The 17522-nt window shown below is 35.3% G+C and overlaps 1 protein-coding gene across 1 annotated transcript in view; it reads left to right on the top strand.

Moving 5' to 3' along the window:
* Positions 1-17522, top strand: part of Pcdh15 (protocadherin related 15) — a 777836-nt gene that overhangs the window by 441738 nt on the left and 318576 nt on the right. The window contains exon 9 of the mRNA XM_076917096.1: positions 6836-6944. Coding sequence (XP_076773211.1) covers positions 6836-6944 — 109 coding nt within the window. The remainder of the gene's footprint in view (positions 1-6835; positions 6945-17522) is intronic.

A 17522-nucleotide genomic window follows, 5' to 3' on the forward strand; every position in this document is an offset into this window, starting at 1 on the left:
TGCTACTGAAAGGATATTCAAATGCAAATTTTGAAAGAGAATCCAATCTCTGTAACATAAGGTAGGTATACACCTGAGAGAAATTCAGGTGCATATCAGAATAAACCTGTTTAAAATATTGAAAGGGTCGCAGAGTTCCGTCATCAAGACAACAAAATGAAGGGGGTTTTGTTGTTGTTATTCCAGTGAATTTTGTTGTTTGTCTGCCTATAATATAAAATTCCAATGGCTCTGGGAGTATTGATATTATTTTCATGAGTTGTGCCCACTGACTTCTGCCCTGTGCTCTCTGCACTCCTGTCCGAGGGAAGATAATTATCAGTTCTGTTAGGAAGGCTGACAAGAGGCAGGTGTCTTTCATTAGGGTGTATATAAGCCTCACAACTATATATAAGGGTTCCATCTGTTAATATAGCATAAAAAAATTCTTCAATACAACCTACTGGCCTTGCCACTGACCCAGATTGATTTATCTTTCAAACATACACCGAAGTCGGAGAACACGCGAGTTTTTCTGATATCTTCCAGGCAATATATGTTGTTTCTACAACTGTCAGAAAGTAAAATAAGCCAAACAAAAGCAGTCTCTCAAGGTATCATGTAAGTCTATTTGTTTATATACAAAAGTATGAAAGAACATGTTAAATCTGATATTCGTTTGTGTGCTATTTAACACATACATATAAGCAAAGCTATGAGAGAAAACTTCCAAAGACTTTTTGGAAAATCCTGAATTTATAATATAGTATAGAAGGAGAATAATAATGCCCAAGGCTTCCCTGTTGTACACTCTAAGTATTATTTTGTTGAAGGAATATATGACATCATTTTTTTAAAAAAAAAAAATGTGTTCTCATTGCCATATACATACCATGACACAGGTACATCCACAAACAGTTCAAACATTTTTAATTTTTAAAAAGTTTATTAATGTTTTAATTAAATTAATTTACTTATTTTTATCCCAAATGTTGCCGTCTCCAAGTCCTACCTCCCAGAGTTCTTCCCCCATTCCCCCTTCTCTTCACCTCTGAATGGGTTCCCCTCCCCCAACATCCCTCTTCCCTGGGACATCCCATCTCTACAGGATTAGGCTCATCCTCTCCCACTGAGACCAGACACAAGTCCTCTGCTACATATGTGCCAGGGGCCTCAGACCAGCCCCTGTATGCTCTTTGGTTGGTGGCTCAGTCTCTGGAAGCTCCCAAGAGTTTGGGTTAGTTGACATTATTGGTCTTCCAATGTGGTTGCCATCCCCTTCAGCTCCTTCAACCCTTCCCCTAAACTCTTCCATGGGGGTCCCCAGCCTCAGTCCAATGTTTGGCTTTAGTAGCTGCATCTATCTCAGTTACCTGCTGGTAGAGCCTCTCAGAGGACAGCCATGCTAGGCTCCTGTCTGCAAGTACAACGTGATATCAGTAATAGTGTCAAGGTTTTATGCACGCCCATGGGATGTAGCCCAAGTTGGGTCAGTCACTGGATGGCCTTTCCCTTCAGTCTCTGCTCCATTTTTGCCCCTGCATTTCTTTTAGACAGGAACAATTCTGGATCAAAATTTTTGAAGATGGGTTGGTGACCCAATCCCTCCACTATGGGCCCTGTTTATCTACTGGAGGTGGTCTCTCCAGGTTCCATCTCCCCACTGTTGAGCATTTCCCAATATATAATATCTTAAAATGAAAACCAACTATTTTAATTAATTGATTTAATTAATTGAATCATTTGAGGTAGGAAGATTGTCTTTAAATCCAGAAGTCTATACCATTGAGATTCAAAGTCCCAGAAATACATCTCAGATTAATTTAGGAAAACAAACAACAACAAATAAACAGGTAGGTCATAAAGATACTTTTGCTTCTAGAAGTTCAAGACATAGGCTAATTTGGAGTTCATTGATATGGATCACGATGTCTCCTGTTTACTTCATCTGCAATAGTCTATATGTGACTACACATACAGACTCGTATTGTTTATCCTGAACAATTTTCCCGCTATATTTTAGAGCTTACCTTGCTCTCTAAAACAAAGTCTCTTAATTGAATATCCAGTTAATTTGTTTCCAACTCTTCAGTAGATTTTTTGCACATTTTAGTATGTAAAGACATCACTACCATTCATATGCAAACAGTAATATTTCTACTTATTTATTTTTATTAATGCTATTAACAAAATGTTTATGAAGTGCCATATGATAATTCACTATATTTACATAATGTGTAAAGATCAATTTAGAGTACTAAACATTTCCATATTGAACTTAAATAAAATGTGTTAGATCCACACATAACAGTATACATATCTGTGAAGTAGAGTATAAATTGATAATTAATCATTAAAGATAAATTATCTTAAAATGTGTTTTATGTGTTTGTGTATTTATTTGACTGTACATTCAGACAGACTTTCCCTATGTAGCTGAGGCTGGCTTCATATGTCCTATTCTCCTGTCTCAGTGTCAAAAGTAAAGGTATCAGAGGCACTACATGTCATACTGGCTTATAGTTATTCATTTGCTCATTTTATTTAATTGCCACGCTAGGAGTTGTACCAATAATCTCTTGCATGGTAGGCAAGAACTTGACCAGTAAATGTTCAAAAGAGGTTTTGATTTATAATTATATTATTTTTGTATCTATTTAAAATCTCCCTTTATTTATATTTACTTTTATTTCACCTACAGTGCCATGTTTGTGAGATGAATTATGGAGTGCATTAATGGAGTACTTTATCATCTAATACCCAGTCAATTTTGCTAAACATTCAATATGCAGTGGGCTACAGGGGTACCTTCCAACTGAACTGGAACTAGGTCCTCCGCCCTCTGCTCTCTCAGTAAAGAATTCTTGTAGCACTGAATGCACCCTTCTGAGATTTCATAATCATCTCAGGGCTCTGCCTTAACCTGGTCCTATCTACTATAGAGACTTTTGTGTAGACACAAGCTTGGTGCACAAGGCATACTATTTATGCTGCTATTTCTAATGAAAACACACACATTTCAAACTAAAATGATGACTGTTCATAAGAACTTTATTTTTTAATGAAATAAAAAAATCATGAAAATGACAATGATCCTCTTCTAAATATAATATTCAGTATTATGTAATATTGAAAACTTTTTAGATTTGAAGATAATGATTATATTGAGTTAATCTTCAGTATTATCCTTGAGGGCTCATTTGTTTTACCTATTGGGTTCTCTAAAGAAACAGAACCAATATAGATACATACATGTACATATAAAATATAACAAATTGTATTAATGCCATATAGTGATATTAATTCCACATGTACTGATATTATATATGTACATATATAGTAGCATATATATAATATATTATCTATATAATACATATTTGTATAAATATATGATATATATGCATATATATACACATACCCACACACATATATATATATACATACATATATGTGTATGTGTGTATAGATACACACATACATATATATAGTGTTTATTAGAGTGGCTCACAGGCTGTGGTCCAGCTAGTCTTCTAATGGCTGTCTATTGTCCACTAATGGAAAGTCCAAGAATTTAGTAGTTGTTCAGACCACAAAGCTGTATGTCTCAGCTGATTTTCAGTATACACAGGAATCCTGAAGATAGACTTTAACAACAGTGAAGAAATAAAGTTCCCAGCAATAGTGAGGGTAAGCAGGCAAAGAGAGCAAGCTGCCTTCTTCAGTGTCCTTCATAAAAGTTACCACAAGAAAGGGTGGCCCAGATATAGACTTTTGGATTTAAGGTGGATCTTTCCCCATCAAATGATCCAATTAATTAAAAATCCCTCACAGGTGTGCCCAGCCACTTGGGTATTTACTTAGTTCCAGAGGTAGTCAAGTTGACAACAAATGTTAGACATCACATTTATAATCCTAGATTTTTTTTGCCAACTCTTGAATTATAACAGATAAGAAATTTCTCTTGTTTTATGTAGCATATAGTCTAGAGGATAAGAGGGGGGAAAATGTCAATCCTAATATCCTAGCAAGAGATTTAAAAACAGCACTTCTCCAAATTTTCTAAAATAAATAAATGAATAAATAAATAAATGATGGAGTCTCTTTATCCAGAGGATTTCTCTTTTCTTATTCTCATTGATGTATTTATTTCATTATAATATAAAATAGTATAAGCATGATAATAACTTAGTCCAACAACACTGAATTATTCAAGGTTAAAAAAAAAATCTATTTTCTCCTTCTAGACCGAGTCTCCTGAAGTGCTCACATTTTTCACTCCTCTAATGTCAAGTAAAGTAATTGTAACTCACACCCACATCTCCTTCATGCCTTCACTTCTGATTGTATGAGACTTATTACCAAGCGGTGATGCAAGATGAGGAATCTCGTTAGCACTTCTCCATCCCCACTCATTTTATTTGCTATGCCCACTTTTCTTATTGCTTTTATAACTTTACGTAACGTGATTAAATCCTCATGGCTCATTTCAACGAGCCTAGATAATAACAAAAGTGGATTTTAGATTGTATGATGAATTAAAACCAAAACATATCCTGGACTGATAGCTTGGCAGATCTACAAAGAGCAAGGAGAGTAAAGCGTGGTCAACAGAGTGCTGTTCATCTGAGGCTCTTTACTTAACACTCCGAGTCTAGTTTTGAAATACTGTGGACAAGAAAAGAGGTTTTGTCTCTCCAATAGTCAGAGATGGTTGAGAATTCTTGGCTATGTGGATTAGACTGTAGAGGATCATAAGTCTTTACATGCCTTCCTAGGTCTTCTAGAATGACACTTACAGAAGCTACTGAAAAATTAATTAGTGAAATAGAAGCAAAGCAGTTAAACTATGAGCTCATGGTGATGCAATTTCTCTTCAGATTTGACTAAAAGATGCTGTTTAAATACTAACAAAGATAGATCCTTGGACTTTTTTTATTTTAGAGGAAAACATATTACTATATATGAGCTGTGTATATAGGAATCTGACTGTTATAAAGAGATGGTGTGTAAGAAAGGGATGGGAAAAGAAACAGAGATAGAAAATTAAATGTGGGGAGAAGAAAAGTAGGATTGAGGGAGGAAGTGGGAGAAAAAAGTAAGAATTTTAGAAGAAAACTTTCTGTATGTATGCTAAAGAGAGAAAGAATAATCACTTGGGTTTAATAGGGCAGTTATTATACTGAGGTGATATATCCATGGTCCTGAATTAACATTAAGAAGAGATAAAATGTTACTAAACTATTGATCACAATATCTCATTATTTATAGTAAAATACAGGAATACCACTTAGAAGATATATAAATAACTATATAGACCCTGAGGTCTATGTGAAGTTGGTCAATAATTATATTTGATTCCTATGATTTTAATAAAAGAGTATTGCCTGTGGTTATTTAATATGGCTGTTCATTTTAAATATAAGCCACCACCAATCAATTTCCACTGAGAATTTAAATTGCTGGATCTGCCTTAGAGTACATGGCACAGTTCAGCGTTCTTCGTTTCAGAATAAATTGCATAAAATCATGGTGAAGTCCTTCCTCAGACACTGAGAAAAAAATTTATTTCCCTTTATCCTTACCATTTATATATTTTGGCTAAAAGTTAAAAACCCTAATGTTTCCCGAGCTATGTTCGAAGAGCATTATTTCAAGGAGACATTAGTGAATGTTTACTGAATGCACATAAAACAAAATACCATTTTCTTGGAGTCGCTATGAAAAGCAGTAGAACTCATTAATTCCCTAAGAAGGCTTCCCAAAAAAATTATGTTTTCAAAACTTTATCTAGTGTAGCATTTCCCAAGCTGATCTGTAGAGTAAGGTTTTAAATGTTCTCTGTAGCACACTGTTTTCCCATTTAACTGAGCCATGTCCAATTGTGTCTCCTTTGCTAGAGCAACAGAGGTGAGAGGCTGCCACACAGCCCTCTTGACTTCCAGAACCAACACGTATTGTTGTTTGGTCCCTTTCAAAAAAGTGTTTACATCCTTTTTTTTAAAATTTTATTTATTTTAACACTTATATGTATTGAATGCTTGCCTGTATGTGTATAACCACACCATGTGTGCAGTGCCCATGGAGTCCAGTAGAGGGCATTGTAAGCCCTGCAACTGAAGTTACAGAGAGTTATGAGCTGCCTTGTGGGTGCCAGGAACCTCAAGAGAAGCCAGTGCTTCTACCTCTGATTAATCTACCTAGGCCCCTTCCTTGTACCAGTACAGCAATCTTAATAGCTCAGTAGATACACCTGGACATCAAACTGAGGAACAGTAACTTAAAAACATCTGCCAAAATCCTAAACAGAATTTTTTCATAATCACTATTAATTTAATAAACACAATTGTAATATGTAATTTATTTTAATGACATGGAAATGAATGGCATGGCTTTGAGTTCTGTTGAATTAAAATATGTGTTGAGTGTTTCTTCCTATATTGCTATAATTATTTGGATTAAAAAATATTATTTAAGAAGGAAAGAGTACAGAGACTCAAATCTATTCTAAAACAGAGAATTCACGTGAGAAGCTCTTTAGTGCCTTTACATTTTGCTTAAGTCCTCTAAGCAGCTTAACACTGTAATTTTCTTTTCTGGCTTCCTCCTGGGAGAATCCTTTAGATAAGTTTTGTGCATATAGCTACTACAGGCTTTCATTTTGAATGTGAGAGAGGCTCATTTCCTCTTCAGACTTAGAATGAGCGAGAGGAGGTGTCAAATTATAAGTCTAAGCAAATTCATTTCAGAGTCTGTGTAGTAAACATCTAGCTGTCCAAATTTAAGCAAGCATCCTGGTGTCAACTTCCCCTGAAGTATGAGTGTGAAGCACAGCTAAACACTCTGAATTTTCTTCCAGGAAGAACTGAACCCTATTTTGGTGACCCCACCTATCCAAGCCATTGATCAGGACCGAAACATCCAACCACCATCTGATCGACCTGGCATCCTCTACTCCATCCTTGTCGGTTTGTATTCACCAAAAGTTTATCCTGTTAGAAATCTATGAATGAATCCTCTCAAGTCACACCAAGCTCTTTAATAACAGTATTTTTTTTACTGGAATTAACATATACAAAACTAGATATAAATCCAAGTTTTCCTTCTTCCTGTTTCAGTAACATGTTATAAAACAGGCAATGTCGCCTTTATGAAACAAACAAGATACAGATCCACTTAAATACATTCTTCATTGATTTTGAAAGCAAAGGAAATATGGGGTTTGTTGAAGCTTCTGGAAGAAGGAATGGACTACCAACCCAGAGGAACATGATACAGAAACCCATGGCCCACTTTTCCCCTGAAAATATATTAAAGCTAACCCACTTTATACATCTTATCATTGCACAAGATGCAAAAATGAAGACATTTGACAAAACCATTCTTAAGTTACTTTGATAAAATGTAGATGCTGTTGATTTGCATGACTGATAGGCTCTGGAAAGACAGGGGCATAGGAGAGACCAGCATCTCTCAAGTAGGAAATGCTGACTTTGGAGTATCCTCTGTAGAGTCCAACATTATCTTGAAGTCCTGATCTCTGGCTTTGCCTTCAGGCTGTGTGCTCACATGTACAAACCATTATACTGGGCAGATTCTAGACAATTTTATGCTGTCATACTAAGAAGTGATATTTCTAAATTTTGGTTCCACAGTTCTATTCCAAGGTTTTCAGTCTTTAAAGCCATGTGTAAAATACAGGCCAAATACAGAAGTCTGACCATTAAATTATTAATTTTTTTAATCCCTATGAATTAAAAATAGTCTTTTAAAGCCTGTAGTTTTCTTGTTATAAATATCAAGGAATATTTTATATATTTGCTCCACTAATTAAATAAGAATTATGAAATATGTCCATCTGTACTGTAAATAGAGAGGAGAGAGGTAAATATTCCAGACTAAAGAAGGGATAAGGGGGTACAAAGGTATCAAAAAGACAGAATTAAAATATTCTGAGGGTGAAGAAGTAAATATTTCTGAAATATTTCTGAAAGAGCTGCCCTAAACCCAGGAGAACTGGTGTCTGCAGGAGAAAACCGGTAGATTTATTGCTGTTACAGTCAAAGTCATCACCCGAGCCAGCTTCTGGCACCTTGACTATTGTTGCCCACCGTGTGCTTATCACGACTTTCAGTAAAGGGAATAGCAAAATATTGATGAATTGACAGGAACGATGCCCCAGAAGATCATTGGAACATAAGCAGAAACAATAACTAAAGACAAGTCCTTCTTTAAAAATTGAAGCTTTGTTGATCCTTAAATGGGTTAATGTTTTTATAGGTATAAAATTCAAATGGATTAATTATTGGGGGATGGGGTCTTTTGTGTGTAACTCTAGTAACACTAGAAATATGCATTTTAGTCTCACTTTGAATTAGAGGCTCCCTGTGAAACATTAAAATTTAGAGTTCTGTTAGTAAATACAAAATGAGATTTTCTGCTGAACTCAATTTTTCCATAAGATATGTATATATTTTAGATTTTTTAAAAATTTGATTTGATTTTCTATTCATTATTTCAATAATTATGAACTTTTATTTCTGGTTAAGGCCTTATGTAAGACTCTATGCTGAGTTGCAAGTTTAGATGAAAGAGTTAGTCTCTTGTGGATGAAATTAGGAAATACTGTCCTGTAAAGACCTTTGACAATTTAACCCCTCCTGATTGGATGACTATCCCCAAAGAGTCACATGGAAAACCTTAATGTCTATGGGTACAGTATACCTGTGCAAAGTAGCTCAGTGGGGTCCTTAGATTACCATGGACATGCACAGTAAGGAGACTGAGGGACTTTGTTTGTCTTCTCTTTCTGTCACTCACTCTGATTTGCAATTCCCACCTGCCCCTCATAGCAGGGGCCTAAAGCAATGGGCCATGTGATCTTAGACTTGACCCTCAGTAACTGGGGTTATTTTTTTTTAGATAAGTACTCTATCCCAGATATTTTATCATAGTGACACATTGGCTAACTTAATATATCCCTCCAAAAACAGATATGGAGAGGAAAGAAAAAAGAAACAAGCAAAAGGAAAAGAAATTAATGGAAAAGAAAGCCCAAATCAACTTTATCAGAGCCAAAAATGTAACTAAGGTTCTACATTTCTTATTGAATATGTAGGCAAAGCAACTAAATCTTGATAATGGCGGTGACCTTTGAGCTCACCATGCCCTGTATCAGAATGATTTCTCAACACAACTTGTCAGCCATTGTAACGAACACAATCAAACTGAGATCTCTCGGGGTCTTTTTTTTATCAAAATTGATATACTCTGACCATTTTAGGGGTCATGTTCCCTAGAAGCATCATTAGAAAAGGGTCTCTCACATTACCAAGGGCATTTGTCAAAACACTTGCAGCAAGTGCCTTGGCTTTGTGACTGCCTAACACATTGGGAAACAGTTAAAGAAAATTGTAAATAAGAAAAAGGTTTAAAGGATAGACAATAGAGTCCATTGAGGATGTAAAAACTTCCACATGTCTCTTGGAATCTAGAGCAACACCAAGTCTTAGGCTGTGTATACATAAAGAAAAAACTTGGGAAGGTCTTTGCCCTCTTGCTGACCTGCAGACACCACCCCCCAAAAACCACAGCAACTGACATGATCGTCATTTGAGAAGGCGCTTCAGACAACAAATTTGAGGAGTAAAGATGCTACTCACTCACAGAGAGCTCTCTGGAAACGCTAGAAAGTGTGTTGGGCACTGCGTGTAAAACAAAAGAAAACAAAACAAAGCCCCATGCAGTCCTTCAAGTCCACATGACAGAGCATAACCTTCATACTTTTATAATTTAGAAAGCACATAAGGCAGATATAGCTATATCCAGCAGTACATCAACATAGAACATTGATATGACATCCTCAGTTCCCATATAATACAATTTACCATGCACAGATACAAGGGAATCAAATTAAACAAGACAAAAACAGTAAGTGTGGATGTTGTAGGTAGAAAATCGAGTCAAATATTGTTTTCCGCAGGAAGACCAAACCTTAGCCTACTGAACAAAGACGTTCAGTCTCCTATTTATGCCTATGAAATGCTAACCAGAGGTGCATACAAAGACATAATAGAAAGCAGAGGGATGATGTCTGGACAAATACAGAATAGCAACAAAGAAACAGCCATCCTAAAAGAAACTAGACAGAAATGTAGAAGTGTCACTGAAATTAAAGTTTCACTAATGCTTCTAAAGGGCACCTTCAGCTGAAAAGAGAAATGTAGCACAATGAGAAGAGAGACTCGTTGATGTTAAAAAATCCAAATCAAATCATTGTCTGTAAACCACTCTTCCCTCGAGTTACAGGAAATGTCATCTTCTCAATGTCAACTAGAGAGCTTGCTCTCCAGTACAGATCATTATGAACTGAAAGTAAGACTAATCAAGTAGAACATTATTGAAATTATATAAACTATATTCTTTGGCTATAGAGATGGATTTCATTGTACCCTAGACAAAACATCAAACACAAAACAAAACAGAAACTCTAACAAATTACCATAAAATCGATGTGCCAGACTAATTAAACCAGCTTGATATATTTCAATTTCTTTTTATCTCACAGGTTCTTAACACCGTATTAATAGCAACACTTCCCTTAGTCACATCTAAAACAGTTTATAGAAATTATCTAAAAATATTGCTCACTTCAGGCCATGGCCAGAGAGTAGGTGTTCTGTCTTCCTGTATCACCGAGACTCCATACAACATATGACATTAGATGGTCACTAATCTTTGCATACAAACACATTGAATGGGAGTGTTAAATTGGTATGTGGCGTTCACGTAAATGGTTATCAAACACTTTACCGGTACTGTCAATAAGACCAGTGTCCTGGCATAATTACCACCAGGAGAAATAATTGCCATCAGGAGAAAAAGGGAAATTAAAGTCTGTTCATTCTTCGAACATTCAGTATGTGTATAAACATGTGTCTAAAGACCATGTGACGTCCTTCAGGTACAATGCTTTCTGTAGGTGCAGGGTAGCGATAGCTACCAGGATGCACTGGACCTGAGACAGCAGATGAATAACAAACAACAGAAAAAGAGGCCTTCCAAAGCCTCATCCTAAGCAGAATAACCCACTGACTTGTATGGAAATATTGTGTATTTGTAAGAGTTTCTTGCTTTTTAAGTGTGTTTCTAGGTTTTCTCAAATAGTTATCATTTTAACGTCATTTAACACAGGCATCATAAGCTGGAAGTTTACTTCTAAGTAATGTGAAAACCTACTGATTTTTGCTACTGTATGAACAGTAATCGTGACACATGTAATACATATTAAATATCACTTAGGTATGTTATAATCTAAATTATAATATTGCTAAAATCTACTTTTCTGGCTGGTCATAGACTTATGACATGTAATAATATTTTAAATATTAAGGTGCCTAAAATGTTGGTTTTATAAATTAGCTAAGGATGAAAAGAGTAAAGCTAGAGAACTTATTTCAAATTTGTTTATAAACCTTCATGAACTCTAATAAGTATCCTTAAGCATTACTTTGTCACAGCAGGATGTATGTACAGTTACACAGGAATAGTCACGGAAATGTGTGGATTGTCAAGTATATGTCCATTAAAAAGTAAAAGAAAATGTCTTAAGAGACATCCTATGCTGTATTATAGAGTCCACAATTATGAAGGGGAGAGGCCAGGTTTTACATTGTTTTTGCTTGCTTGCCTGCCTGCCTGCCTGCCTGCCACCTGCTTGCTTACTTACTTTTTCCTTACATGGTGCAAGACACCTTAGGAATGAATCATCCTCTGTGTGTTGGCCTTTCAAGTGCTATGTAATTTACACATCATCTATAATCTATCTCTATCAAACTTTTTTCTTCTCTGCAACATAGTTCACTGGGACAGATGAACAAGCCATTAGAGACAATAGGTATTATAGAACTGAAACACCAAGAATAATTTTAGGCAAATGCAGATTTTTTTAAAGTTCTACAAAAATAATATTAAAACCATCAACTAATTGTATTCACCACAAAGAAGAAAGCTTTGGACTTAACATAAGAGTAATACAATATTAAAGGAGTAGCCTTTGAACTTAAAATCAGAGGAATGTGATATTAGGAGCGCTTATTTCAAGATTAAGCAAGACAAGGATTTGCTGGAGAAAATGAAGAGCCTTGAAGATGTCTGTGTAGTACATTTCCAGACAGGTGGAGAGCTGTATTTTGGATTGAATATTTTCCAAATGTGATAAACTCCTAGTGGTCTAAGTGGATCTCGTTTTTCCAAATGCACTTGTGTCCTTGGATAATTTGATACTTCCAGGCCTTCACTTCTCCAAGGCACTCAACACTCAGGCATCACTAAAAGGGGTTCACAGATTACCATTTGAAGATAAATTACATGTTAAAGTTGCTTTTGGTTTGGGTGGTATTTGTTAGTAATATTTGATTGGCACTTATAAGATAACACCATTACTTATTGATAACGTTTTGGAAAAATCATTAATTTGTATGTCTTCATGGCAGCAATAAATAAGACTTGTATTTCTGCATATATCGATCAGAATTAGGCAGAATTTATATACACACACATGTATACATATATATGTACACATGCACGCAACACACACACACACATAATGTCCCTCTTCAGTATAATGAAAACACATCTTCAACATAATAAGCAATAATAATAGTGTATATTTAGTGTTATTTTATATAATAATAGTGTATATTTAGTGTTATTTTACATAATAATAGTGTATATTTAGTGTTATTTTGTTAAAACACAGCCAATTGAACTTGTACCTGTCTTGGAGCTAACGGTTTTGAATAGAAAGTTCCTTCTCCAGTTCAAGAAAATGTTGAGGACATGTGAGAGGAAGGAATTTCAATAAAGTAGATAAAAGGACCTTTGTTCCAGGCACTTTATGTAATTAGAGGGCCATTAGCTCTGTGCTCACACTGAGGTGGTAGAGGCTCTGATAAAGTTCCATTAAGGATCTCAAGACACTGGGAGGGAACACAAAGCTCAAAGTGAGTTAATGGAGACACTGGAGATCCCACAAGCAGTTTATCGTTGCCCCCAGCAATACCCAACAACTGGATCATCTAACACAACCAACTACATCACAATCCATACCTCTGTATGCAAATTGACGTGAAGGCCATTCCATCCCTGTGTCTCAGATATAAAGCTATATACCTCACCTGGCAAACAATAGAGGTGAAATTTTTAATCGTCTTGGGGTTATCTCTCATTTCTCAAATTCAGCAAAATGCTGACACAGAAACAGAAAATTTAAAGTTTGACAGTACCAAAATAAAAATTCATTTGATCTCCAAAGAATATTGTTAACTGACTGAAAAAGACAGGTGATAGGAAAAGGTCTAGATTAGCAAAATGTAAATATAACAAAAGACTTTCACTGAGAATATATAAGATGACAATGTCATAAGAACAACAACTCAATTATAATTTAACCAAAGTTTGAATAGATGTTTATCATAGAAAACATCTAAACTATATGTATACTTCTTTTAGTTTATTTACCTTGAAAGGAAAGCTAATTAAGACCTTGGTGAACATTTCTGCACTCCTATCTGAGTTGCCAGATGTGAAGACCGACCTCATCAGTTCCCAGGAAACACACAGAGAAGACAAAACTACCATGCAGTGCCGATTGGAGTGTCAATTGGTGCAGTCATCGTGGAAAAACTAACAATTTCCTCAAAAGAGAAACATGGTCATAAATGAAAAAAAAATGGTGTTAATGAACAGAGATGCTTGGATCCATCTCTAATGCTTCATAATAGGTTGAAGAAACCTACGAATTGTATGATTTCTTCTAAATGAGTTCTTAGGAAGGAGGACCTTAGAGACAATGAGCAAATGTGGCCCCTGAGATAAGAATCTCATGGAGGGCACTTTGACCATAGATCATGTGAGCAACCAGTGAGGTAGTGATTATACAACACACACATCTGAGACATTTACAATTGTGCTGCCCTAAGGAGTATGTGAAATATTTAGACTCAGCATCTCCTAGGGGTTCTTACTCTGGCTATGTATCCAATATAAAGAAACAGCACCGCGCATCCACTGACTGATGTATAGAACAATGGTATAGGAACTATGTTTGTGACTAAGTGCTATTGCAGTCCTCATAAACACAAGACTAGATAAACCTTGGTATGTGTATATAATAGAAAAATTCCAAAGCAATAAAAAGAAATGGCCTATAAATGTAGAAAACTATGAATCACAGGGTTATCGTGGTAGGTATAGACGATGCCACAAAAATGACACATGCTGGAAAATAAGTCCACAGTGGAGAAGGGCAATCAGGAGCCACCATACAATAGTTGACAGGAACTTTGCTTTGATAGTGACAATGGTACCTACATCAACATGAAATTTATACTTTTAAAATATGTGAAGGGTCTGGTAAAGTAACTGTAGTTCTCTTACAGAAAACACATTGCATCCAGCATTGTAAACATTACACAGGGCTTAATTCAGCTTGTCCTTTCTTTCACAGAACTTTGAAGGTAGAAATGTAGACCCTTTTTGTATATATGGTTTTCACAGGCATGGGTTCTGTTGACCACAATAGAATTACATTCTGAAATTCACTACAATACTATGTTCATAGTCTAACTCGTTTGGAATAGAGCTTTCAAGTTTGCATTAAAATTTGTGCAATCAAAGTTGTTTCTATACAAGAGCCTCAGATAAGTATGAAAATTTCTGTATAATGGATACATAAGCATCATATTTTAGTTCTCCTTAGTAAAGCATTGTATTTTTAAGAAATATGGAATGTTAAAGTGCCCTAGCATTTACTCCAGATATATTTTTTTAGAACTCAAGGCACACATTTGTTCTGTTAGTATGCTGTAATCATTTCTACAAATCTACCTTCTCCAACAGGCCAATAAACCCAGCTGTGTAATTCATTATGTGACACTTTAGGACCTTTTGGAAAGGAGTCTGGGGTCGAGAAACAGATACGGAAGACTCCTGCTTCATTCATTTACCAGCTGTGAGAGTTTAAGTTATTCTCCCCTTAATCTCTCTGAGCATTCCGTTCTCCACAGATCCAATAATAACATCTTCCCCCACAGGGCCATTTGGCACGTAGATGAAGAAGAGATTTATAAATAAAAAGATTACAATGTTTCCCCCACAGTAAACCCAGAGTTATCAGCTAATACATGTTCCTCTCAACGAGCTAAACCCCTTTTCCCAGATCAGCTGAGTTTCATAATTCGCTTATGTTCTTGGCTAACCTTCCACTATTATCCCCACCGTATCCTGCTCTGAAGAGATGGCTGGCGAGGCCATCAGAGCCAACTGTGAATTATACTGTTCTTTAAATAAGTTTCTATGGAAATATATAAAAAAAACTATGAGAGAATCAAGAATTTTCCATTTGCTATTACTTAAGTAATGATGAAAGGAGTAAAGTTGTTTTTATCTCTATATTCCCTTCCATTTTCTCTATCTTATCACCATGAGAAGGGCTTCAAACATCGCTCGTTAATCCACAAATATCTATTACAAATGTCCATAAAATAACTGCTTAAAAGTCTGCTACTCATCGTTATTTGTTATAGATTTAATGCAAATATACTTACACTTTCCAGTTTTTATTTTTATCTTTTTTTTTTTTTTTTATGTACACCAGGCAGGGTAGAGAGCTCTATTGAACCATTTTACATTTACACTGATTTTCCTCCAATTGTTTTTCTTCTTAGTTGTGTTTATTGGAAACATAAGTTGAAATTTGTTGAGATTCTCCACAGATCACATTGTGCTCTCTGTGGCATGACTCTGCCTGGCTGCCTCTTAGATTTACTGCAAACAGATGATGTGAATAAATACACATGACACATAGATCAATACAAACACATAGGAAGTGTTTCTTTGCAGTATTGAAGGCCAAGATCAACATTTCTGACTCCTGATGTAGACCCCATCCTATAAATGTGGTGGAGTATCCTCTTGTCATTTTTGTTACTATTAGGCTTTTCTTCTTTACCAGCTTGAATAATTTCATCAAAAAAAAAAAATGTGTGCTATCAGTTCTTTGGCTTCCCAGTATAGCTGACCATCTTTAAAAATGCTAATATGTTATCTGATTTTCCACTCTTCAAATGGTGCCAACCACCTTCCATAATGATCAGTAGAACACTATTGTCTTTAATATTATAAAATTATTGGGTCATATTTGTCAGCAAATGAGTTCATACGTAGATTAACATTTTTGAGGTATCTTTAAATCCAATCTGTTTTATAATTACATAGAACTTATTTATGGGCAAAAAAAAAATAAAACATTAATCATCAATCAAGAGTAACTTCTATACTATTCTGTCATTTAATGCTTTTCTCTCTTTTTCTTTCTTTCTCTATCTCTTCCTCTCTCAACTACATTGAGAGTTAAAGATTACATATGTGTGTAAATATGTATGTAACATGTATGGACTGGTATAGTATTTATCCAAAGATATAATGCCATTTAATTAACCAGATAACTTGCTATAGATTTTAGATGGCTATTTATCACAACCACGGCATTCCTATGATGTTGAGCTAAAGATGCAGGCAGTGGCAGAGTACTGAGCAAGAGGAAGACTCTAGGGTCCATCCCTGGTGCTGTTACAAAGAAGGTAAACTAGGCTTTGGACAGGTCAGTTGTGCCAAGTCCTTCACAGGTTTTGCAATACCCTTTATTCATACCACATGTGTCCAAACTGAGATGGAGTCTCAGTGCAACCGAATCTGTGTGTTCTGATGTCCAGAGGAATCTATATGACCAAATCACTGTACTTTCTTCTGTGTGTTCTGTATATACTCTCCCACAGCCCATTTCAACTCACTGCTGTCAATTTTGTCTATAAAGAAATCTCTCTATAGCATCAAGTATAATTGTTTACCATTGCTGAGATAAGTAAATATAAATTTCTTTTTGGTAGGGATATTTAGTCTCTCCAATTTCCATGTTTCCATTACAAGTTTAAATTATTGCCTGGGTCACTGATGGCTACTGACATGCTTAATTATTAATGTAATATGATTTGACTTTTATATCTGACAACTCTGACCTGACATTTCTTTACGTTGGGAACAAGAATATTCTAACACACAGGGGAAGATGATACAGGCAAAGTTAAAAAAAATTGCTAGAACAAAAGTATCTCAATGGATTGAAATGCCTGCATTTAAGAAATATCGAGCCACACCCCAAAACCAACCTCAGTTAAAATTTCAGTAGTTGGCATACTTAGCTGAATACTAATCTTAAAAAAAAAATTCCTGTGGGAGTTTCTAGGCATCTTGATATTTGGTTTAAATTACATGAAGACTAGAGTCTTCATGTGATATAAGATATGTCGAAAAAACATGAATGGAATAATTAAGATTTATGCAGGATTAAAATATAATTTTATAATCCAAAATTTGCTTTCCCTCTCCTTCATGTCTCTTTTCATATGATGAATTTCCAAAATAATTCAAAAGCTCTCTTAATAAAAAGAAATTCAGAAAACCATCCAAACAAATATCTTCTCTCC

This window comes from Arvicanthis niloticus, chromosome 20 (assembly GCF_011762505.2).
Source record: "Arvicanthis niloticus isolate mArvNil1 chromosome 20, mArvNil1.pat.X, whole genome shotgun sequence".
NCBI lineage: Eukaryota > Metazoa > Chordata > Mammalia > Rodentia > Muridae > Arvicanthis > Arvicanthis niloticus.